The sequence below is a fragment of the Urocitellus parryii genome, chromosome 2 (assembly GCF_045843805.1).
Source record: "Urocitellus parryii isolate mUroPar1 chromosome 2, mUroPar1.hap1, whole genome shotgun sequence".
Lineage (NCBI taxonomy): Eukaryota > Metazoa > Chordata > Mammalia > Rodentia > Sciuridae > Urocitellus > Urocitellus parryii.
In genome coordinates this window covers 218,718,378-218,744,385 of record NC_135532.1, presented here as the reverse complement: position 1 = coordinate 218,744,385, position 26,008 = coordinate 218,718,378, and the positions used below count along the sequence as shown (strand labels likewise).

Sequence of the window (26,008 nt, the reverse complement as noted above, 5' to 3'; positions counted from 1 at the left end):
AGAAAAACGAACTCGGGGCTGGGGATGTGGCTCAAGCGGTAGCGCGCTCACCTGGCATGCGTGCGGCCCGGGTTCGATCCTCAGCACCACATACCAACAAAGATGTTGTGTCCGCCGAGAACTAAAAAATAAATATTAAAAATTCTCTCTCTCTCCTCTCTCACTCTCTCTTAAAAAAAAAAAAAAAAGAACTCAGACTCAAACACTTAGTCTAACAATTAATTTAGTAGAATGAGCTCAACCTGATAATCTAAAGGATACATTTTTAGTTTTAAAATAATTTGAGGTTAACATTGAATCTTTTAAAAAGGATATCTGAAGAGGCAGACACCATATATTTTATTACAATGTATTTTAAAAATGTGGGCAGTTACAATTGAGACAAAACCAGTTTCATACCAAAAATACACTTTCAAATACTTTATCAAGCAAATAAAAACAATCTTCATTTATTTGCTCTTTCCAGAAGGTAATATACAATAGAAATTCAATATTGTATGACAGACATGTAATTAAGTACACATACAAAATGAATATGTATTGAATTTTCAGAAACAAAAGTAAAAATAAATAGCGATGATAAAACTTTGGAAAAAATAATGCCTATTTTAGTTGTTGAAAATATGATTTTTAATTATATACACATAGAGATATAGACTTAATAAAAAGCTATTTCTTTAAGATTGCACAAAACATAAAACAATAAAGCATATATTATGGCATGTAATACTATAATCCTAGGGCAGTTTGTTCCTTAACTCCAGGATATAAAACACTTAGGTCTGTAATATAATAAAAGATTTGCAGTATTGCCGAGAAAGATTGTCTTCCTCAACTCATATTAATCTGCAATAATCCTACAAAAGGCTGTACAGGAAATTTCACAAAAAGAAATATTAAATAATTATTGTGCCCACTCCATGCTGACTAAACAGCTAAAAATGGGCTTCAAAAGTAAACTTGGTGGTTATTTAATATTTTCAATACTTTATACTAACGATTGTTTCTTTGTTCTATAAAAACACTTTGTGTTTGATCATGATTGGCAATCTCAGCACAAGAAAAACCCTGGCAAAATGGAGTCAGTTTTTGCTTACAATATTTTCATGAATAATGTGTGTCAAGAGATAGGAATTTATAGAAAAGAAACTCTAATGCTCATTCCCTTATAACCAGACTGTAATCAGGAGTGCTCTTACATTATTTAAAAATTATTTAAATTCCTTTATAAGAAAATCAAAGGTAGTTGCATTTTCATTTATATCATGGTACAGCCCTCAATTCCAAGAAAAATACTCTTTTGGCAACCAGAAAAAATTGCACAAAGCTTAGGGGCAACCTGAAAAGCTCTTGGTGAAAATCACTTACGTATTTTAGGAACAATAAAAAAATATGTATGGGCCTAATATTTACATTCAAATATATACATTCAAAACAGTCATAAGTTAGCTATTCAGCTGCTCAATACCAACAATTCACAGGCATTAAAAAAAGATGGAACTGTGCCCACAATATCTGTGACCACATTTGAATGCATAGAATACAGTAAAGATAATGGTTCTTCAGTCTGTTACCTATCAAAACTAAAGAACAAAACTGTTTATATTTTGAAAGCCATACAACAAAAAGGACTGGGCAAGTATATTATTAATTCATGAGACATACTAAGTACTACTGATTTCACTCATTTGCTCAACAACTTGCCCTAAAATCTCATCAACTACATCAACATCATAATTCACTTGCTGAAGATCAAGATCAGGTACAATCATGGCCAGCAGTTGTCCTACATTAACTCGAAGAGATCGAAGTTTGAGGCTGCAAATACAATAGGAGACTCATTAGATGAATATCAGTATGGATTACCCCACACACAGAATTTTAAAGTGAAAACGTTAGAATCAACTCTTTGCAAAATGAAACAGAGTTAAACAAAAGAAAAGCAAAACTTCACTTGAAGAACTGGATTTAATAATTCATTTTATGCATTAGATTCATTAGATTTTAACCTCCTTACTCATCAAATGCTAGCCCAGGTCAAAGCACAGCGTTTCTACAATTACTTGCTTGGTCTGGTCCCTATTACTTGCTTGGTCTGGTCCCTATTTATACTTTTAATTTGCAGACTGAAGAAAACATGGACTAGCAAAATATCTAATTTAAGTATCATTATCACCTGGAAAATAGTGATATGCTTAACAGCTTAAGGAAATGATTAAGAGCATGGGGAGCATACAGAATGGAGAAGATCTTGGCCAGCTACTCCTCCAATAGGGGATTAATATCCAAATATACAAATAACTAAAAATATTTAACACCAAAAAAAAAACAAATCACCCAATCAATAAATGGGCAAAAGAACTAAACAGAAACTTCTTAATAGAAGAAACACAAAAGGCCAATAAATATATGATATAATGTTTAATATCTCTACCAGTCAGGGAAATGCCAATTAAAACCTCATTAAGATTCTATCTCACTCCAGTCAGAATGGCAATGATCAAGAATATAAACAACAGGCCAGGCTCAGTGGTGCATGTCTGTATCCTAGCAGCTCATGAAGCTGAGACAGGAGTTCAAAGCCAGCCTCAGCAATGGCAAGGTACTAAGCAATTCAGACCCTGTCTCTAAATAAAATAATGAAATACAAAATAGGGCTGGGGATGTGGTTCAGCGCTTGGGTGCTCCTGAGTTCAATCCTCGGTACCGCCCCCACGCCAAAAAAAATAAGAATGTAAACAACAAGCCAAGCATGATGACACACACCTGTAATCCCAGTGACTGGTGAGGCTGAGGCAAGAGGATCCCAAATTCAAACCCAGCCTCAGTAACTTAGCAAGACCCTGTCTCTAGATAAAATATAAATAAGAAGGGCTGGGGTTGTGGCTCAGTGGTAGCACACTCATCTGGCATGTGTGAGGCACTGGGTTGGATCCTCAGCACCACATAAAAATAAATAAATAAAAGTTTTGTGTCCATCTATAACTTAAAAAAAAATTAAATATATATATAAAAGCACGGGAGACATGGCTCTGTGGTTGAGCACTCCTGGAGTCAATCCCTAGTACAAAAAACAAAACAAAACAAAACAAAAAACAATAAATGCTAGACAGGTTGTAGGGAGAAAGGAACACTGATTGTTAGAGGACTGCAGACAAGTACACCACTCTCTCAAACATCACAAAAAAATAATGTACATAAAATGGAAAGCAGTTGGAAATTCCTCAAAAAACTAGGCATGGAACTACCATATGTCCCAGCTATCCCACTCCTGAGTATTTTCTTAAAAAAAAAAACAAAAAACTAAAATCAGCATACCAGGCAACACAGCCACATCAATGTTCATAGCAGCACAGCTCATAAGAATCTAAAATTATGGAATCAACCCAGATGCCCATCAACAGATGAATGGTTTTAGAAAGTGTGGTGTGTGTGTATATATATATTCCTTTTTTATTTGAGGCAGGGTCTCGCTAATTTGCTTAGAGCCTTGCTAAGTTGCTGAGGGTGACTCTGAACTTGTGATCTTCCTGCCTCAGTCCCCAAGCCACTGGGATTGCCTGTCTCAAACCATTTTTTGTTCCTTCTAGGTTCTTTCACTTAAACAGAACCTTAACTGTTTGCAACTTGAAGGGATAATGATGTTACCTCTTTTGAATCTGTACAGAACACTGGGATGACAGCAGACATCAATGACTTCTTTTCATAGAACAATATTTAATGTGTGTTAATAGAAAAAAACAGCATTCTACTCTAACTGCAGCCCCAGCAAAATACCTCATTTAATATTACCTTTCCCCATCTGCATAATTTACAGACTCCTCAATGTTACTTGAAGTTGAAACATCTGTTCCTCTCTGAGGACTTGCAGATTTTAACTGTTCAATTTCAGTTTTGAGTTCTTCACACCGAGAACGAATCTGTGATTTTTCCATTTCCAATAATTCAACCTGACAAAAACATAAATTAACTTTATAACTAAAATTTAAAAATACCGTTGAAGTGCAAATTTAAAGTAAGAAATAGAGAACTGGCATGATAAAAATTACCAATTATCAAAAAATGTTAAATACACCCAATAATTTTACACAAAGTTTCATTTGTTTAGCTTTACTTCTACATCTTTTTATAGTAAAACAAAACATTAATAACTACATGAATGGTACCTAAAAATTGAAACTTTGAAAGACACTAATGCCTAAATTTTGCTGTCACTATGGTTTTCATTCCTTACACACTTAATACCAACTTATAATAAGCTTGTATTGACTGTTATATATTTTGTCATCTAGATCCTGACCTAACATATCATGAAGAATGTCTGAATAAACAGTTATATCAGCAATATTTCCAGGAAGGAGCAAGGAAACTCTCTGAAACATTACAAAATATAATGTACATAAAATAGATTAAAAAGGAGCTTCTTGGATTTGAAGTGGAAGCTTACGCACAGGCTACCTACCAATTATTTCCTGGCAACTACTGTTTCTCTCTTTCTTCAGTAAAAGACCCCTTAGACCGATTCCATTTCCCTGACAGGCACCCACTAACCAGGTGACTTAAGTTCTGCAAGATGGACTACAAGCAACTGCAAGAAACTATACCCCTTCTCTTTCTTGCAGCTTGGAAAGCAGATATGATGGCTGGTCCTGAAGAGCCATCTGAGAACACAACTGCATAATGAGAAGCAAAGGAACAATGAAGAAGTCTGTTTTTGGTAACTTCGAGATATTGTGCCATTTGAGAACAAACCTAATCCTCAGAGAGTTCATCTATAAGATATGGATATCAACATCTAACTCATTATGGTTATTGAAAGGCATACTAATAATGGATGCAAAGTTCTGACTATATTGAGGAATTAAGTATCTAAAAGGGATGATATCGGTATTCTGAACAAGATAATAATCTATCTTACAGCTATATCCTGTGCACTACAGAACTTACCTTTATCTAGATACATCCACTCTTTTCCAGCAATCTCCTCAAATGTTAACCAAATACACCTACATCAACTACATGCCCCCAATAGGCCCAACCCCCTTGTTAAGAACCAGGAGAGTAACAAACATTTATTTATGAAATGAAAGTTCTCCAATCTAGCAGTTCCTTAAGTTTTAAATAGCCCTGGACTTTCAAGACTATGTGGAATGATACAACTCACCTCATTTTTGTACTGGTCCCTCTCAATACTGCATTTGTCCAGTTGTCTAAATACACTGTCAAGCTGCATAGCCATTTCATCCATCTCACTTTTACTCTCACTATTAGAACACTGGCTGCATTCAGCCTTTACATGTTGCAAAGCACTACACTGTTTTTTCAGCCTTTCTATTTCTTCCAAAGCTTGCCGATACTGAGATACCACATGGTCTGGACTTTCAGATTTGCCATTAATACTCTCAAGTAAAAAAACATCAGTTTCAGTAGATTGATGACAAGTTTCCTTCTTCACATATTTGTCATTCATTTCTAGTATTCTTTGTTGTAATACTTTGATTTGGTCTGTAAATGTATGACACTGTCTCTTATAATTATCTTTTTCTTGAGTGACTAAAAGTAGTTCATTTCTCAGCTCCTGTAACTGGCAGCCAACATCATCTACAGCCTTAGCAAAGGTTTCCTGGGCTTCCTGTATCTTTCCTTCAGCATCTACGCAGGAGGGCAGTATTGCTATATCGTTTCTTACATCTATCTCATCTTCAATAATTTCTTCCTTTTTAATAACTAAACTTGGTGCTTCCGTCTGGGTGGCTGCAGTAGTACCCTGATCACACCTGGATGATGCAGTGCTTGTTGAGTTAGCCTGCCCACAAGGTTTAGCACTGCCCACAAGCTCAACTTGAACACTACTTTGTTCATTGTGACTCTGTTCTAGTTTAACTTCAACATCATGATCTACTGCAGGTTTGGGAGTACTGTTTTCTTCTAAGATGATCACATCTTCATCATCATCATTGTCATTTTTATGAGCTGAATTTTCAAATGTTTGATTACTTAATCTCCGATTCTTTGCATTCAAAATTGAGGAACGAGTAGAAAGCCTCCGTTTTAGGCTGGAAAAAAATTATATATAAAATGTAAGATTATAAATTACAAACAAAATGGATGACAATTAAGTAATGATTCTAACAAATGCACTATTATAAATTTTTTAAGGGCTGGGGATGTGGCTCAAGCGGTAGCAAGCTCGGCTGGCATGCATACGGCCCGGGTTCGAACCTCAGCACCGCATACCAACAAAGATGTTGTGTCCGCCGAGAACTAAAAAATAAATATTAAAAAAAAATTCTCTCTCTTTTAAAAAAAAATAAATAAATAAATTTTTTAAAATAATAATAATTATTATTACTATTATTTTGGGGGTAGTGTGGGATTGAACCCAGGGATGTTCTACCATTGAGCTACATTCCCAGCCATTTTAACATTTTTATTTTTTTAAATATTTTGTTTTAGTTGTAGTTGGACACAATACCTTTATTTTATTTTCATGTGGTGCTGAGAATCGAACCCAGCACCCCTCACATGCTTGGTGAGCACTGTACCACTGAGCCACAACCCCAGCCCCTTAACGTTTTTATTTTAAGACAGGGTCTCACTACTGAGGCTGGCTTCAAACTTGTGATCCTCCAGCCTCAGCCTCCTGAGGAGTGCCACTGTGCCCAGCATTATCTTAAACTTTTAATAAATGCCCATGCTCAACAAATTAAAAAAAAAAAAAAAAAGCCCATGCTCATTAAAAAAAAAAAAAAAACAGATTTACAGAATTGATCATTGAATCAATGAAGTCATTATTTTCTCCTTTTACAGATCAGGAAATAGTTGACTATTGAGATCTCCTTCAAGCACTAGATCTGTATACTGTAAAAGATCTCTTCATCTGAGCTCTTCGAAGCATTCCAAGGAATACATACCCTAAACATAAGGCCCCCACCCCAGATCTTGTCTTTGTATTTTCTAGGGAATAGCACTTCCATTTTCATTTGTGCATCACAGTTTTTATCAGCATTCAATGACCAAAGATAAACCATAAAGCAAACTAGTATTCCCTATCATTTCAAATAGAACAGTTTCCCTGAATTAAACCTGCCTCATTTTCCATTTATATTTTGTGTAATTACTAATATATTTGAGGTTAAATACATACATACTTTTATTTTTCCTTCCTAATATCTGTTTCTTTTTTCTTTTCTTTTTTGGTACCAGAGATTGGACTCAGGGGCACTCAACCACTAAGCCACATCCCCAGCCCTTTTTTATTTTATTTAGAGACAGGGTCTCACAGAGTTGTTTAGCTCCTTGCTTTTGCTGAGGCTGGCTTTGAACTTGCTATCCTCCTGCCTCAGCCTCCCAAGCAGCTGTGATTACAGACATGAACTACCGTGCTGGGCCTAAAACCTGCTTCATTTTTTTTTTTTTTTAAAGTTGTAGACAGACACAATACCTCTATTTAATTAATTTATTTTTATGTGGTACTGAGGATCAAACCCAGTGCTTCACACATGCAAGGTGAGTGCTCTACCACTAAGCCACAACACCAGTCCTCATTTTCTTTATGTAGTTTCCTGTCAATTTATCACCAATGGATTACTTTTTCCACACTTGGAGGGCTATCTATACTGGTTTGCTATTTGGGCAGTATGTTTGGCAACCTTGAGGATGGAGGAAAATTTAGACAATAAAAGCAAAGTAATTTGTCCTTAAGATATTTTACATTCATATAAACTGTAATTGCCTAGAATTGCATTATTGCCATAGGAATGGCACATAAAGGCTCAATTCAATATTCCACAAATAGAAAAACACAACAAACCTGTTGTTCTCAGGTTCAGACTGAGGTGAAACTCGATGATTATTTATAGGTCTTGTTGGATAGGAATTTGTCACTTCTGAATGATGTCCCCTTGAAATACTTTCCCTCACAGGAGAAAAACTCTGACTTGAAACAGGGGTTGTCCGAAACAGTTCAGCATTAATCTGTTGGAGGACAAAAACAGATCTTTAAAAGAACTATCTAAATGTTACGTACCTGAAACACAAGATACAAGCTTCTCTTTTCCCATTATCTCATGGGATATTGAGAACTATCCTAAATATATGCTAACCAGGGAGTAAAAATACACCAATAAGCCAAATCCAGCCTAGAAATGGGCTAAAAATGGTTTTACATTTTTAAAGGATGTAAACACAAGAAAAAAATATGTAATTAAAAACTCTGAAAAAAAAATAAAAAAATAAAAAATAAATAAAAAAATAAAAACTCTGTGCGGGGGCTGGGGTTGTGACTCAGTGGTAGAGTACTTGCCTAGCATGTTTGAGGTACTGGGTTCATTCCCAGCACTGCATACAAATAAATAAAACCAAAGGTCCATTGACATCTTAAAAAAAAAAAAAAAAAAAAAAAAAAAACACAATCTATGTGGGACTGGGGATATAGCTTAGTTGGTAGAGTGCTTGCCTCACATACACAAGGCCCCAGCTTCAATTCCCAGCACCAGATTAAAAAACAAAAACACACACAAACAAACAAAAAAACATCCACATGGCCCACAAAGCCAAAAAAAGATTTAGTAATATGGTGACACTATAGAATAGGACTTACTGAGAGATGCTAAGAATATATTTTTTGAGAAAGGAATGGAAGATATACATAAACCAAAATAAACCCACTCTTCTTTTTCCTTCAAGCTTTCACCCCTAAACCCTCTACACTAAAACATTTCAATGAAATTTTAAGCAAACATACACATCCCACAGCAGATTAAAACTCCTTATATAAGAAATGTAACTACTCAGCAAAATTCCTTAATATCAGTAAGCAGTAAGAAAGAAATGTGAAGGGCAGTCTGAGAAGTCAACAAAGGAGAAGAAATCACCAGCTTTGAATCAGGTTCTCTGGGTGGCCCTGTGACTCTTTCTTTCCTCAACTGCCTAATAGTAAGATTCTTTTTATTTTTTTAATTTTAAAGGTACTGGGGAATATTCCACCTCTGAGCTACATCTCCAGTCCTTTTTTAAAACTTTGAGACAAGATCTTATTAAATAGATGAGGCTGACCTTCTTCTGCCTCAGCCTCTGAGTAGCTGGGATTACAGTCACTTCAACTAGCTAACAGTAAGATTCTTATTATAAGACTTTGTTTTGCTTTTACTCAGATGATGCCCAACTAAATACAACTGAACAGTCTGAATGAGTTGCTTGGTTAAAAAGTTAAGAGTCAGAAAAGAGGGCACGGAGGGGTAGAAGGGGGAGAGGGAGGATTGTGAAATAAATAAACAATATTCTTTCAATCTGTTACGAAAATCCAAAATTTAAAAGGCAATTATTGGGGCTGGGGTTGTGGCTCAGTGGTAGAACACTCGCCTAGCATGCGTGAGGCACTGAGTTCAATCCTCAGCACCACATAAAGTAAAATAAAGACATTGTGTCCACCTGTAACTAAAAAAGTTAAAATTAAAAAAAAAAAAAAGGCAATTATTGGTTAAAGCTATGTACTACTAAAATTAATCCACAGCTATGAAATGGAAAGCTTAATTACCCGTGGTGTCACTTCTGGTTGTCTGATCCTGAATTTTTCTTTGTTGCTTTAAAAGAAAAGATGAAAAATGAACATTTAAATTTACCTCATTTTTACACCTCCATCCCATTTCCTAATGTTATACCTGCTCCTTCACTACCAATTACTCAGACATGTACACTAAACTTTGCTTTAATTTCATTATAATGAGTGGCAAACCCTTAGAAAAGGGAATACTTTTTATATTTTTAATTAACTTTTAAACAAAATTTTGTATCCCTACAGACCTGAACTGCAAATCTTTAAACTAGAATATCACATAGGCTTCTAACTGGTTTCTTTAGTTCTAATACGGCTATTAAATTTAACTAAAGAATAGTACACCAGAAAGATTTTTAGTGAAGTCAGCTTCTGTGTACAGTAGTACATTAGCCTTAAGTTTTCCCATCTTATTTGCTCCACTTCCATTTTGCATTATTACCACTCACATATTTACTCTAATTAGGCTCTTACCCATCCTACAAAGCCTATTATAAAAATGACCTTCTTCATGGAAGTTTCATGACCTATTTCTACCCACCAGCTCTGCAACCCCAGCTAGAGGACTCTCCTTAAGAGCTTCTTTATAATATTACAATGTACCTTTCACAACACTCGCAAAGGTCTAATTTGTAATACACACACATCACTTTCTCTGTTAAGACTGTTAGTTCCTAAGGGTAATGTGTTCACTTACAGTTCATGTACAGTTCAAAATGATCAAAATACTTTATATAACTTATAAATAGGATAGCAATACCACCAAGTGATGAAGAAAAAGATGTTCACAGCACAAACTTAAGGAAAAACAATGCTTGATATTATGCATTCCATATCATCTTTTTTAGTTATACTAGCTTTGCCTTGGGGGAAACATCAATTAATGCCGCCAAATATTGCTACTTATGATTTAAGCATCATATCCTCACCAGACATGAATACAGCACTTACTTCTTTTTGTAGGTTTTTTCATAAGTGGGATGTACCAAATCTTCATCTTCAGGTTCTTCTGGAACGTCACAGTTTCTAGACAAAAATCAAATAGGAATAACATGTCACCAGTGCCTATTCATACATATTAAAAAGCACTTTCTGCCTTTTCAAAAAGGATACTACCAACTATATGGTACCTGAACTGTGGGTCAGGGTTATTGGAGCAATACCATTTTTCTGGAAGTTGATCTATCCCATCTGGTAATTTTCGCCACTTCAGACAGGAATCACACTGAACCCACATTTGATCAGGACGTTTCCTGTAACAAAACAAAACCAACACTGTAGGGATACAGACCCCTGGGCTGGGGTTGTGGCTCAGTGGTAGACAACTTGCCTAGCATGTGTTAGGCCTTGGTTCAATCCTCAGCACCACATATAAATAATAAAAAGGCATTCTGTCCATCTACTACTAAAAAAACTTTTAGAATTTAAAAAATATAAAAAAGGAAAGAAATATAGACCCTTAAGGACTTCATTTGATTTTTATATTATTTCTAGCACAAAATGTCTAGTCACTGAACTCTTTTCCTGAAAAATCTGTGACATAGCTATTATTATTAGCCAATATCATTATTTTTATGTAAATATGTATATCTCCAAAAAGTTAAATAAAAGTCATAGGTCAATTTGAACAAATTTTATGTTTAATAACATACTGTTAAATTTGTTTGATAATAACAACAACTTAAAAAATTACAAATGCCTTGTGAAATTTACATTAAGTTTGCATCTAGGACTGAGGTTGTAGCTCTGTGGTAGAGCCCTTGCCTAGCATGAGTGAGGCCCTGGGCTTGAGTTTCAGCATCACATACAAATAAAGCAAAATAAAGTTCCATTGACAACTAAAAAGAATTAAAAAAAAAAAAGTTAACATCTACAGTATTGAATCTATCTATAGTTTATTTATTAGCACAGTAAAACTCACAAGTATAAAAAACAAAGAAATTACATTTCTATAATTTAACCAATTTTATGTTGTGTGTTCTTTTGCTTTCTTATGTAATTATAGCATGTTTCTGAATGTCAAAATGTAAAAAAATTTGACATATAATATTGTACTTTTATTTTTATGGAAGTTCATAGACTGCCTTTATTTTTTTTTTTATCTTTTTTTTTAAGAGAGAAAGAGAGAGAATTTTTTAATATTTATTTTTTAGTTTTCGGCGGACACAATATCTTTGTTTGTATGTGGTGCTGAGGATCGAACCCGGGCCGCACGCATACCAGGCAAGCGCAATACCACTTGAGCCACATCTCCAGCCCCTTGCCTTTATATTTTTCTCATTGAAAATTACAAGTTCTGGGCTGGGGATGTGGCTCAAGCGGTAGCTCGCTCGCCTGGCATGCGTGCGGCCCGGGTTCGATCCTCAGCACCACATACAAACAAAGATGTTGTGTCTGCCGAGAACTAAAATAAATAAATAAATATTTAAAAAAAAAAAAAAGAAAATTACAAGTTCTATAAATAAGTTATGCAGACCCAGCTATTGCCCTTCTCGGACTATTCCCTGAAGACCTTAAAAGAGCGTACTATAGGGATACTGCTACATCGATGTTCATAGCAGCACAATTCACAATAGCTAGACTGTGGAACCAACTTAGATGCCCTTCAATAGATGAATGGATTAAAAAATGTGGCATTTATACACAATGGAGTATTACTCAGCACTAAAAAAATGACAAAATCATGGAATTTGCAGGGAAATGGATGGCATTAGAGCAGAATATGCTAAGTGAAGCTAGCCAATCCCTAAAAAACAAATGCCAAATGTCTTCTTTGATATAAGGAGAGCAACTAAAAACAGAGCAGGGAGAAAGAGCATGAGAAAAAGATTAACATTAAACAGGGACGAGAGGTAGGAGGGAAAGGGAGAGAGAAGGGAAATTGCATGGAAATGGAAGGAGACCCTCATTGTTATACAAAATTACATATAAGAGGATGTGAGGGGAAAGGGAAAAAAAACAAGGGAGAGAAATGAATTACAGTAGATGGGGTAGAGAGAGAAGATGGGAGGGGAGGGGAGGGGGGACAGTAGAGGATAGGAAAGATAGCAGAATACAACAGTCACTAGTATGGCAATATGTAAAAACGTGGATGTGTAACCAATGTGATTCTGCAATCTGTATACGGGGTAAAAATGGGAGTTCATAACCCACTTGAATCAAATGTATGAAATATGATATGTCAAGAGCTTTGTAATATTTTGAACAAACCAATAAAAAAAAGTTATGCAGACTCATTTTAACATATTAAGACATCACCATAATGTCAATAACATTTTTAATCTAGTTTTTAAAAAACAGGAAGGGAAGAGTCTGTGTTTGGCATACACAAAATCCTAGAGTAAATCCCTAGCACCAAAAACCAAAGGATAAAAATTCATTTTATAGGGGCTGGGGATATAGCTCAGTTGGTAGAGTGCTTGCCTTGCATGCACAAGGTCCTGGGTTCAATCCCAAAACCACAAAAAAAAAAAACAAAAAAACCCTCTTTTATATTGGTATATAAAACTTCAAAATAGTCCAGAAGTAAAAAGCTTTTCTTTCAGGAGACCACCTCTGTTAATTTTTTGAATCATGGAAAACATTTTCCATGTTTATGAAAATACAGATGTGTATATGTATGCTCAAAAAAAAAAGTGGGGAGAGAATTTATACACTGAGCTGCATCTTTATTGTTTTTCTTTACATCTGGGATATCTTTCCTTATTGATACATATAGATATCACTCATTTGTTTATAGGATTGTTAATATATGATATGTGTTATTAAGTGCTTGTCAGGCATCATACTGTTAATACTTTATACATAAGCAGAACCAGAATCTGTACTTGTTTGGGTTTAGATTCATGCTCATAATGTTTACACTAGACCACTGTTTTTTCAAACTATAAAATGTAACTTGTTATGATTATGAAATCAATTTAATGTGTTGAGATTTGCATTTTAAAATGAAATAAGATATAAGCATGTATCATATAGATGGGTGAATACTGGCACGGGGTTCGATCTTAGCACCACATAAAAAATAAAATAAAGGCGTTGAGTCCATATACAACTAAAAAAATTTTAAAAAAGAGTACAATCACTTTATTCTCCAATAGCACATCTTTTTTTTTTTTTTTTAAAGAGAGAGTGAGAGAGGAGAGAGAGAGAGAGAGAGAGAATTTTTTTTTTTTTTTAATATTTATTTTTTAGTTCTCGGCGGACACAACATCTTTGTTGGTATGTGGTGCTGAGGATCGAACCCGGGCTGCACGCATGCCAGGCGAGCGCGCTACCGCTGAGCCACATCTCCAGCCCCTCCAATACCACATCTTGACAACAGAATGAGTTGGTACTTTTTAAATGTACTTACTGTATATCTTCAACTGGCAAATTTAAAGGATATTCTGAATTTTTCTTCACTTTCATTTCATTCCAGTAATCATTCAACTTTTCTCCTAGTGCTGTTATTGTAAGTCTTTAAAAAGCAAAATTATAAAATCAAGAAAAAGCATAATAAAGATTTAATTTTTTCAAATACAAGAGAAAATGTAAATGATCTAAAAATCATTACATGGCCACCGTGAAAAGAAAAGATGTCCAGAATATATGACTAATAAAGAACATTCAAAGTAATGCCAAGTTCCTATAAGAACTTTTTGTAAGTTCCTAGAAAAGAGAGAGGATCATCTTGGAAATAATACATAAAACAGTTGAAGAGTCCAGGGTACAATCCGTAGCAGAACATTTGCCTACTAAGTGTGAGATTCTGGGCTGGATCCCCATTCATTATAAAAAAATAATAAGCAAACAAACAAAATACTAGTGCACTAGGCCCTCCATTCAGAGGTATATTGTAAAGTAATTATTGGGAGACTACCAGAGGCTCCCTTCATTTCAATCCCAACCAAATTCAATTCAAATTAGAACTCAAAACTTTTTTAAAAAGTATCTTATTTTTGTTTATTTATTCATTTATTTATTTATGTGGTGCTAAGGATCAAGCCCAGGGCCTCATACACAAGGGGCAAGCACTCCACCACTGAGCTACAACTCCAGCCCCTCTTTTCTTTTTTTGATACCAGGAACTGAACTCAAGGACACTGCACCACTAAGCCACATCCCTAGCCCTATTTTGTATTTTATTTAGAGACAGAGTCTCATTGAGTTGCTTAATACCTCACAGTTGCTAAGGCCAGATTTGAACTCAGGATCCTCCTGCCCTAGCCTCCCAAGCTGCTGTGATTACAGGTAGGCGCCATGGAGCCTGGCAAAACTTTTGATTTATGAAAAGTACTCATCACTACCAGCAAAAAAAATATTAATACTTCAAAAGATCTTTTTTAATAGTTGTAGATGGACACATGCTTTATTTTGTTTACTTATTTTATGTGGTACTGGGGATCAAACCCAGGGCCTCACACATACTAGACAAGTGCTCTACCAGTGAGCTACAATCCCAGCCCATCTTCAAAAGATCTTATACTTTACAATGAAGACTTTCACTTTTCCCACAATAAGACATTAATAAATTCATGAAACCAAGACAAAGGCCACAACTAAATAATTAATTATTCATTAAACAACTACTGTAAGAGAAACCACATACAAAGAACTTAAGATACAAATAATACAACATTTTGAATTTTTTAAAAGTTTTTAAAAATCAGGATTTCATATTTTACACTCTGGCAGGTTAACATTAGGTAGAAACCACCTCATAACCTACCCAACTCACCATGGCATCACATTCTAAGTCTAAATGGGAATGTATCACCCCTCCCAAACCTGCTCCTCTCCTCATATCCCTTGACTCACTCTCATCTTTTTCTCATTCCCTGTATTACCCAGCCTGTGAGACATTACTCATTTTTGCAAGGTCATAAGGTGTGCACTGATACTCACTTAATAGTTTAACAGCTTTCAAAAACAATTAAGGGGGGGCATTGTGGCTCAGCAGTAGAGCACTGGGGTTGTGGCTCAGCAGTAGAGCACTCACCTAGCATGTGCGAGGCCCTGGGTTTGCTCCTCAGCACCACATAAAAATAAAATAAAGGTATTGTGTTCAGCTACAAAAATAAACTAAAAAATAAATATTAAAAAATTAAATAAACAACAATTAACCATTTCCACAGATAGGATTTTTTTTTTTTTTGGGTGGTGCTGTGTATTAAACCCAGAGGTGCCCTACCACTAAGGAATATCCCAGTCCTTTTAATTGTAAGACAGGACCTATGTTGCCCATATTGGCCTTGAATTTGCTGGGATTACAGATGTATGCCACCTTCTGCATGGAACGGGTGATTTAACAGAGTTCTAACTGCTCTATATTTTGCCAACATTAGTTACGTCTTTTTCATTTTAAACAAGTGTTTCATTTTGCCCAAGAGGAGCAACACTTTTGGGGTTCTGATTTGAAAACATGCCTTACTGGGCTAGGGTATTCCTCAGTTGTAGAGCTCTTGTCTAGCATGAGTAAGGCCCTGGGTTCCATCCATAGCATCACTTACTCCTACACCCCCCAAAAAACATCAAAACCCAAACAAAACCAAAAACCCACATAACATTTTTGTTTTTCTCATTCAGGTTGAAAAAATCATCTAGAATTGCCTTTCATTTGAGTTAAGGTTCCTTTTGTCCATATGGAAGCCAAGTGACCGAGCAGTTTTTATTTTATTTTCTTTATTTTATTTTTTTTTTTAAAAGAGAGAGTGGGGGGGGGGGGAGAGAGAGAGAGAGAGAGAGAGAGAGAGAGAGAGAGAGAGAGAGAGAGAGAGAGAGAGAGAGAGAATTTTTGATATTTATTTTTTAGTTCTCGGCGGACACAACATCTTTGTTGGTATGTGGTACTGAGGATCGAACCGGGGCTGCACACATGCCAGGCGAGCGCGCTACCGCTTGAGCCACATCCCCAGCCCAGACCCAGCAGTTTTTAGAAAGATGATCATTTTTCCATTACACAATAATGTAATCTTTGAGATAAATCAGGTCACAAGATGCATAAAAAATATAAGTCCCTAAACTATCTATCCTATCACTAACACCAGACTTCCTTACTTACTACAACTTTGTAATAAATTAATATCTAGTAGCATTTAATCACTGTAAGTCCCCCTGCTTTGCTGTTCTTGAAATGACTGTCTTAGGTAGCTTTAATCCTCCCAAATTCTCACAAAGAATTTATAATAAGACTTTTAATATCAACACCATCACATATATGGCAAGATTAAAAAAATCAAATGGTTTAATTCATTTAATCATTTTAGAGAAAAACTTATTTTGTAATTTTCAGCCCTCCAATTCTTTTTTTTTAATTTTTTTAATTTATTTTTTAGTTGTAGATGATCACAATACCTTCAGTTATTTATTTATTTATTTATTTATTTTTTAAAGAGAGAGTGAGAGAGGGAGAGAGAGAGAGAGAATTTTAATATTTATTTTTTAGTTTTCGGCAGACACAACATCTTTGTTGGTATGTGGTGCTGAGGATCAAACCCGGGCCGCACGCATGCCAGGCGAGCGCACTACCGCTTAAGCCACATCCCCAGCCCCTCCTTTCAATGTTTTTATGCCTATAGGACCTACAGTGTCTTCCTTTTCACTTCCCATACTGATGATTCATATGTTCTTATATTTTTCCCTTAGTCTTGCCAGATACTTATAGATTCTGTTAATCTTATTAAAACAATCATTTGACTTTTTGATTATAACATTATTTGTTTATTGTTTTTCAGCTCCAAATCCCATCCATGTTCTGTACCCTGCTGTTGTTTGGGTGGAGCACTGTGCTCACAGAGGAGCTAGAGCTGTGGCTTCAGGCCATGCTTCTCCCACTAACAGCCCACTCCAGCAACACCAGGCACCTTCTAGAGATCAGGAATGGCCAGGCCTTCTTGCTATCTACTTAAAATTATTGACTTCTTATTTTGACTGTGGTGTTGTTGTTAATTTTTGATTTTTGTTTTTTTGGGGTGGTGGTGCTGGGGATTGAATCCAGGGCCTTAGGCATGCTAGGCAAATACTCTACCAACTGAGCTATATCCCCAACCCCTCACTTATTTTGTAAATATTTTCAAAACTTTCTCCTCATCTAAATTTTTTGCCATAACATGGATATTTTTACATTTCATTTTACAAAATTAATACTACATTATAGAACTTTCAGGTAAATGGGTGGGTGAGGTGCTTACACAGAAAAGGCATTTAGCTATTTTCTTCCATCCTATAAATTCTAATCCATTCCAAGTGTATTCTACTATCTTTACTGTTGAGATCTACTTCTGTGATTCATAAAAAATAAAGAAGATCCCGGATTTCTTAGTAATCCATTTCCAAAAATCTCAGTCAATAATTTAAATATGTAACATACCTGTACTCATTAGTATAGTCAAAATCTTGCTTATTATGAGTTGGCTTAAGGAAGTTACATTCTATAATTCCAACTACTCCAACACCCATGTTGTTTGCCTGAAAATAATAAAATAAAAATCAGCATTTTAAGCATAACACATTGTGCTCAAAGTACTCTTAAAGATTCAAAATTTGTTTTTAAAAAATCATTAATCTAGGCTGGGGATGTGGCTCAAGTGGTATCGCGCTCGCCTGGCATGCGTGCGGCCCAGGTTCGATCCTCAGCACCACATACAAACAAAGATGTTGTGTCTGCCAATAACTAAAAAAAATAAATAAAATATTAAAATTATCTCTCTTTCTCTCTCTCTCTTAAAAAAAATCTTTAAAAAGAAAAAAATAATGCTTTAAAAAAATCATTAATCTATACTCACATGAGTCTCATGAAATTTAGACTGAATATTTTCATTTTTATTTTATTTTTCTGGGAGTTAATTACTAAATGTATTAAAGCTTTTCTCTAAAAGCATTCCAACTATACGTTTATACAAGTATTATCATCTCCAAATTTATACAAGGAAAAAAGAACACCACAACCAGGATGCAATTTCTTTTTCTTTTCTTTTTTTTTTTTTAAAGAGAGAGATAGAGATAGAGAGAGAGAGAGAGAAAGAGAGAATCTTTAATATTTATTTATTTATTTTTAGTTTTCGGCGGACACAACATCTTTGTTTGTAGGTGGTGCGGAGGATTGAACCCAGGCCACATGCATGCCAGGCGAGCATGCTACCGCTTGAGCCACATCCCCAGCCCAGGATGCAATTTCTTTTCTTTTTTTTTTTTTTTTTTTTTTAGAGAGAGTGAGAGAGGAGAGAGAGTGAGAGAGAGAGAGAGAGAATTTTTAATATTTATTTTTTAGTTCTCGGCGGACACAACATCTTTGTTGGTATGTGGTGCTGAGGATCGAACCCGGGCCGCATGCATGCCAGGCGAGCGCAATACCGCTTGAGCCACATCCCCAGCCCTTGGATGCAATTTCTTAAGACAGGAGAAACAAGAGGTAACTCATTTAAGAAGAAGAAGAAGAAGTATCTCATCTCAGTATCTGCAATGCCTAGCAAAAATTCTGGCATATATAGTCTGTGAAGTCCTCAGTCCCAGCATTTGGGAGACTGAGACAGGAGGATAACAGAGAAACCCTATGTCAAACAAAAACAAAAATAAAAATGTAACCAGTTGCCAATATGATGAAATAAAAACTTAGGTCACTTGCACCAGTTATTTGGGGCAGACGGGGGTGTAACCAGGGTTTGAACTCAGGGGCACTCAACTACTGAGCCACATCTCCATCCCTATTTTGTATTTTCTTTAGAGACAGGGTCTGAGTTGCTTAATGCCTTGCTTTTGCTGAGGCTGGCTTTGAACTCATAATCCTCCTGCCTCAGCCTTCCGAGCTGCTGGGATTACAGGCGCACACCACCACGCCCAGCGCATCAGTTATTTTTTGAAACTATATTAGCTAAAATTAATCAATTCAAATTAACTGTTGAATTCTGATTATTTATATGCTATTAACAAGTATATATTGTTCACAATTATAGCTTATTCTTGAGTCTACTTACAAATGGAAATGGAAGAATATGTAACTTATAAAATAAAAATTTTCCTAGTTATTAATTAAACCATGTAAATCTAATCACAATTCTGCTCTTTTCAGAGCCATCAGTGGGGTCTAAGGATGTGGCTCAGTGATTTGCCTAGCATGCATAAGACCCTGGATTTGAGCCCCAGTACAGTCAATAGTGGAGACAGGCAAGGTATTGCATGCCTGTAATCCTAGCTTTGAGAATTAAAGCAGGAAGATCACAACTTCAAAGGTCAGCCTAGGCAACTTAGCAAGACCCTTTCTCAAAAATAAATTTTTTAAAAAAGTGGTGAGGGAAGGGGGTTTGGAGAAAGGGTTCTGTGGTAGAGAACTTGCCTAACATGTATAAAACCCTGGGTTCAATCCCTAGTGCCACAAAAAATCCAAACAACAAAAAACATCAATGGTTCTTCATTTCAGACCACCAGTAAACCACGGTCATAACAAGACCCCTTTCATTTGTAGTTCTTGTCATCCTTCTTTCCAGCTTCATCTTCCTGTCTTTCCAATTACTTTGTTCCCCAATTACAATATGGTTCAGCCACACAAGTTGTTCTTCATGATGTTACACTCTCAGAAACTTCTTCCCCTTCCTTTGCAGAGCTTGCTCTGCCTGGAGAGCCCTTCGCAGACTTTATAAGGCAGTGAAGTCAATGGAGACATCTCATCATCAGTCTTCAGAAAGACTTTTTGATGGTCTAAGGATATTCCACAGTACTCTCACCAAACTGAGCTGAGGGCATGCTCTGTGCCTCATCATAATTTTCTGCTGAACACCTAGCATGGTAAGTCTGAGCATCTGCATTTTGGCCCACTCCACCATCTGGTAAAGACAAACATTAAATGTTTGTTCTAAAAGCCTAATTTTACAAGGTAAAACTGAACGCTGAACTAGAAACTGTACATGACACACAAAAAAATTTTTTTTTGTGGTGTTGGGGACTGAACCCAGGGCCTTGTACATGTGAGGCAAACACTGTACCAACTTGAGCTATATCCCCAGCCTCCACGATGCAAATTTAACTGTGTTTGCAAAATGGGCCCTGTATCCTATGAAGTAAAATTCATAAATGACAAAAGAAAAAGAATTTATAATCTATAGCAGATAGATTACTTTTTTTGAATCCCAAAGCACTAGAGAAATAAGGCAGATTATCAAAAATGCATTTCTAACTTCCAATGAAATTTATTAACTTAAATAGCACATTATAGCTGGGGATGTGGCTCAAGCGGTAGCGCGCTCACCTGGCATGCATGCGGCCCAGGTTCGATCCTTAGCACCACATACAAACAAAGATGTTGTGTCCGCCGAAAACTAAAAAATAAATATTAAAAATTCTCTCCCTCTCTCTCTCTAAAAATAAATAAATAAATAAATAAATAGCACATTATAGAATATTCCTAGCAACTAGTATTTTAATTGCAAATGAAAATTAGCATTTTAAGTAAATGTCATTTATATCTCATATCACAATTGCCAGATTTTTGCATTAATTTTCAAATGAAATTAACAATTAAAAAGAAAAGCCCAACAAAGTTCACATACTTCTGCAAAAATGCTACTATTCTGGGCTCATGCCATGAAAATAGGTGAAGCAGAGTTCCAACCTATTCAAATAGCATTCAAGATAAATCTACATGACTATACTGTGTAGAGCTTACAACATTCTACAAAGAATTTAGAATAAAGATGAACAGAAAACAAAAAACAGAGGGGTTGGGGATGTGGCTCAAGCGGTAGCAGGCTCGCCTGGCATGCGTGCAGCCTGAGTTCGATCCTCAGCACCACATACAAACAAAGATGTTGTGTCCGCCGAAAACTAAAAAAAAAATAAATATCAAAAATTCTCTCTCTCTCTCACTCTTTCTTTAAAAAAAAAAGAAAGAAAGAAAGAAAGAAGATTACAACAGTCTCAGAAGTCTTCATGGCAGGATTCTATATTAAAAAAAAAAAAAAAAAACAGAACTAAAAAAAAAAGGGGCTGGGGATGTGGCTCAAGCGGTAGCGTGCTTGTCTGGCATGCGTGCGGCCCGGGTTTGATCCTCAGCACCACATACCAACAAAGATGTTGTGTATGCCGATAACTAAAAAAATAAATAAATATTTTTTTAAAAATAAAAAATAATAAAATAAAAGAGCTAGCCTTTTTGTGTGTAAGGCAGACTCTCACTAATTTGCTTAGGCTGGCCTAAAACTTGTGATCCTCCCGTCTCAGCCTCGTGAGTTGCTGGGATTATAGGGGTGCAGCACCACCCCGGCAAAATATACACCTAGCCTGAAAAACTTTTTTCCCGGGTGCGGAGGTGCATGCCTGTAATCCCAGCAGCTCGCGAGGCAGCATCAGCAAAAGCAAGGCACTAAGCAACCCAGTGAGACTCTGTCTCTAAATAAAATACAAAATAGAGCTGGGGGATGTGGCTCAGTGGCCAAGTGCCCCTGAGTTCAATCCCCAGTAGCCCATCCCCCAAATATTTTTTTAACAAAGTTGATTTTTAGAATTATTTGCATTATTGAGTTTCTACAAACCTCAAACTATTGAATTCGTAGAAAATGCACACACACACCCTAAAAAATGCTTATGTAAATATGTACAGGACAGACAGACATAGTGAACTAGCTCATCATCTTAATGTGAATTCTACAACAATGGAAATTTTTTTAAGAGGACAGTCCCAATATATTTAGGAATTATCTCCTAAAAAGCAAATAGCCTATCAGATACTATTTTTTAGGCTATTTCAGTCAACATTAATAAAATCTAACTAGTATCATTCCAGTAAGAAAACAATCACTGATCCCATATCAAATGCAGGCAAAAGAAGGGCATCTATGGCTGAGATCCACACTCACTGTTAGATCTTGGGCAAACTGCACATCCTATTTATTAGCCCCAATTTTCTTATCTATAAAGTAGGAGCAAAATAAATATCCTAACTCCCCTTATAGGACTGTTCAGGATCAAATGAGAAATTAATACAAAATTAAAATGTAATACTAATATTATTTTTAAGAGACTGGCATCTAAAAATCATGAGCAAAACCACTATAAAATAATTTTGCCTTTATCCCAATAACATTATTCTAATTTTTATTAAAAATAGCCCATTCTTTTAAAATATAAAGCTTACCCTTAGCTGACATCCAACTTTTTCATAAGCTTTGATGAGTCTATTTCTGTGATACATCATTATGCCATAATGATCTTTATTTCTGCAGTTGAATCCAAAAGTAATTCTCACTGTTTTAGTCTTAAAATGTTAAGGAAAATTCTGAGAAGAAAAAAAACACTCCTCACTCTCCTCAAATCACTCTGTTTCATTTTAATGAACTCTGAAGTGCATAAAGAAGGGAAAAGTTGGGCTGGGGATGTGGCTCAAGCGGTAGCGAGCTCGCCTGGTATGCATGCGGCCCGGGTTCGATCCTCAGCACCACATACAAAACAAAGTTGTTGTGTCTGCCGATATAACTAAAAAATAAATATTAAAATTCTCTCCCTCTCTCACTCTATAAAAAAAAAAAAAAAAAAAAAAAGAAGAAGGGAAAAGTTGAAGAGAATTAGAATCCCTATCAAGGGAAAAAAAAAAGGAAAAAGGGGCAAAGGAGTGCATGCTTGATTGACATGCTTATACAGTGTCAAACAATAAAGGATACTAAAAATTTAGGTCGATAAACATCACGTTCAATGTAGGCAAGACTCTTCGAAACTAGCTGTGTCTTCACTTTCTGTCCACGTAAGATTATCTGCATTCTTGGCTTTAAATATAATATACTGCAGTAAGCCTGAAAAGAAACATAACAATATTGGTACTTTCTAAATAATTATCTACAGGTTTATTCAATATTACTTTGATATAGCTTTAAACAGAAAGTTATCGCCTTGCTTTAAGAACAGACATACCACCATTTCAGTAAAATAATACATATTGTAGAGCTGGAGGTATATAACTCAATGGTAAACCATGTATTTATCAGCATATACAAGGCCCCTGAATTAAGTTCCCAGAGTCAAAAAATAGTAACAGCAGTAACAGATTTCAAAGCGGTACAGTTATTCTAATTTGATTATTTTCACTAAACTGTGGTCAGAAAAAATGATATGGAGATAACAATCTAATGACCTAAAATTCAAAAATAAAATAATGAGCAGGATCTAATATAATTCAGAGAAAATTACATAGGCTTGACAAGTAAAAAATTCTAAATAATGCACCAATGCATAAGCAGAACAGAGAAATATGGCGCTTTTTCAAAACTGAGCTATAGTCAAAGTATGTTTTCAGTTCTTAATATATAAATGTTGAGATGTTTAATAAATCTGACCAAACTTCAGACCTAAAACATGTTACAACATGATCTATATTTTTTTTTATTCTTAAGTTTTAGGTAGACACAATATCTTTATTTTACCTTTATGTGGTGCTGAGGATCGAACCCATGTGCCTAGCGCATGCTAGGCAAGCACTCTACCACTGAGCCACAACCCCAGCCCCTACAACATGATCTTCTGAAACCTCTAACAGAAACCCCAGATGGAAATACATGAGTAACTCACAAAGAAAAGACGAAAGCTTCAATACAAACCTAACTGACCATTTCTTTTTTTCCCTAATTCCCAAGTTCAAAAGAAGTGGTGTTTGTCATTTATAAAATTCTTTAATAGCTCAGTTGGTAGAATGCTTGCCTCCTACACAAGACCCTGGGTTCAATCCCCAATATACACACACACACACATGCGCGCGCGCGCAATTAATATCTTAAAATACTGTACTTCTAGTGTATTCAAATCAAATCCCCTGGCTGCCTCTGGATCTGGTTCATATTTGAGAAAGATATTCTAAACAGCTATGGCATGCCACAGCAACAGGAATAATACATTTCAGATTACAGTAATTGATAGGATTATAATTATGAAACCACATGGTAAAACATGTAAATGTCGAACAGATTCTCAGCTTCTAGTTACTACATAATTTTAACACATAAAATTGTACCAAAAAATTATTATCATGTCTTATACTAAGAAATTTAATATTCTTATATCAACACTGTTAAATTGAGATTTTCATTTCTTCAGTCTAGAAACATACCCATTTGTGGGCTGATGCTTGCCTTGCATGTGCTGGATTTTATCCCCAGCAACAAAACAAAAAAAAAAAAAAAAAATCAAAGCCAGTTCTAAGGTCAAATCTCAAGAGATATTTATCATAAAACTATATTAATATATACTCTCTTCAGGATGATAATTAAGGTATAGTGAGTATTCTAGAGTATTATAAAAATTGGTTTAGGGGCTGGGGTTGTGGCTCAGTGGTAGAGCACTTGTTTCGCACATGCGAGGCCCTGGGTTCGATCCTCAGCACCACATAAAAATAAATAAATAAAATAAAGGTATTGTGTCCAACTACAACAAAAAAAATAATATTTAAAAAAAATGGTTTAAAACATTTTGGTGTTTTGTGATAAAATAATCAGTACAGGCCTGGGGATACAGCTCAGTAGGTAGAGTGCTTGCCTAGCATGCACAAGGCCCTGGGTTCAATCCCCAGCACCACAAAAAAAAAAATTAAAAAATCAGTACAGCCATCATAAAATATGCTGATTCCAACAATGTCAATTCAAAGAATCCAAGCACATAGTAAAAACTATTAAGCACTGTTAGATCTGATGATTTTGCAATTACAAGGTTTTCTAAGCAAATGAAACAACCAGTGGGCCAATGAAAATTTATATATCAGTTCTTTCTGCAATGCTTTCCTATAGACATCACTGCCAACCTTTAGAAAAACAGGGGGTACTGTAAGTCTCCTAATAATTCCTTTACTCCATGACTTTCTCATTTCCATGAAGAGAGCTGCATACATACCCTCAAGGAATAGTCACTCTCAGGGGCAATTTGGTCCATTCTTTCTTGCTTCTTGTACCCTTTCTTCCCCGATGCCTCATCTAAATCCTCAGGAATTCTGATGTCATATTTATCCTTTTCAAAATCAAACTCCGTCGCATTTTTGTAGCTGTAAAAGTAATTTTCAAAAGCAGCAAAATTTAACTTCAGACAAAATAAGCATCAAATATTATCCTTAGGAAAAAAACAAAAATAAACTCATACCCAGTAGACTTCATGAGAGGGACAAGTATAAAAGAAAAGGAATTCCAAAGATTAGGGAAACTACCACTCACACATTGCTGGTGGCAATGTAAAACGATAAGAGAATTACGTTAGTGAAAAAAGCCAAAAGGTTTCACATTGCATGATTTCAAATATATAACACTATGTGAAATGAAAAAAATTATAGAAAGGGGACAGAACAAAGATTGACAGTAATTAAGAAAATGTGGGTGTGGCTAAAAAAAATTGGCAACATGAGGGATTCTGGTGATGATCAAAGTGTCCTCTACTTAGACTGCATCAATGACAATATCCTGCCACGATCAACAGCACTACTGTGAGATGTTACCATTAGGAAAACTGGGTATA

The 26,008-nt window shown here is 35.6% G+C and overlaps 1 protein-coding gene across 2 annotated transcripts in view; it reads right to left on the bottom strand.

Annotated features, from left to right (window-relative positions):
- Positions 1–330: 330 nt before the first annotated feature.
- Positions 331–26,008, bottom strand: part of Morc3 (MORC family CW-type zinc finger 3) — a 42,276-nt gene continuing 16,598 nt past the window's right edge. For both annotated transcript variants that reach the window (XM_026380365.2, XM_026380366.2), the window contains 12 exons: positions 25,397–25,544; positions 23,185–23,313; positions 22,662–22,781; positions 17,907–18,004; positions 13,911–14,015; positions 10,687–10,809; positions 10,508–10,582; positions 9,539–9,584; positions 7,814–7,977; positions 5,165–6,056; positions 3,793–3,950; positions 331–1,818 (listed from right to left, as the gene is read on the bottom strand). In XM_026380365.2, the coding sequence (XP_026236150.2) occupies positions 1,665–1,818; positions 3,793–3,950; positions 5,165–6,056; positions 7,814–7,977; positions 9,539–9,584; positions 10,508–10,582; positions 10,687–10,809; positions 13,911–14,015; positions 17,907–18,004; positions 22,662–22,781; positions 23,185–23,313; positions 25,397–25,544 (2,212 nt within the window). In that variant the 3' untranslated portion in view covers positions 331–1,664. The remainder of the gene's footprint in view (positions 1,819–3,792; positions 3,951–5,164; positions 6,057–7,813; positions 7,978–9,538; positions 9,585–10,507; positions 10,583–10,686; positions 10,810–13,910; positions 14,016–17,906; positions 18,005–22,661; positions 22,782–23,184; positions 23,314–25,396; positions 25,545–26,008) is intronic.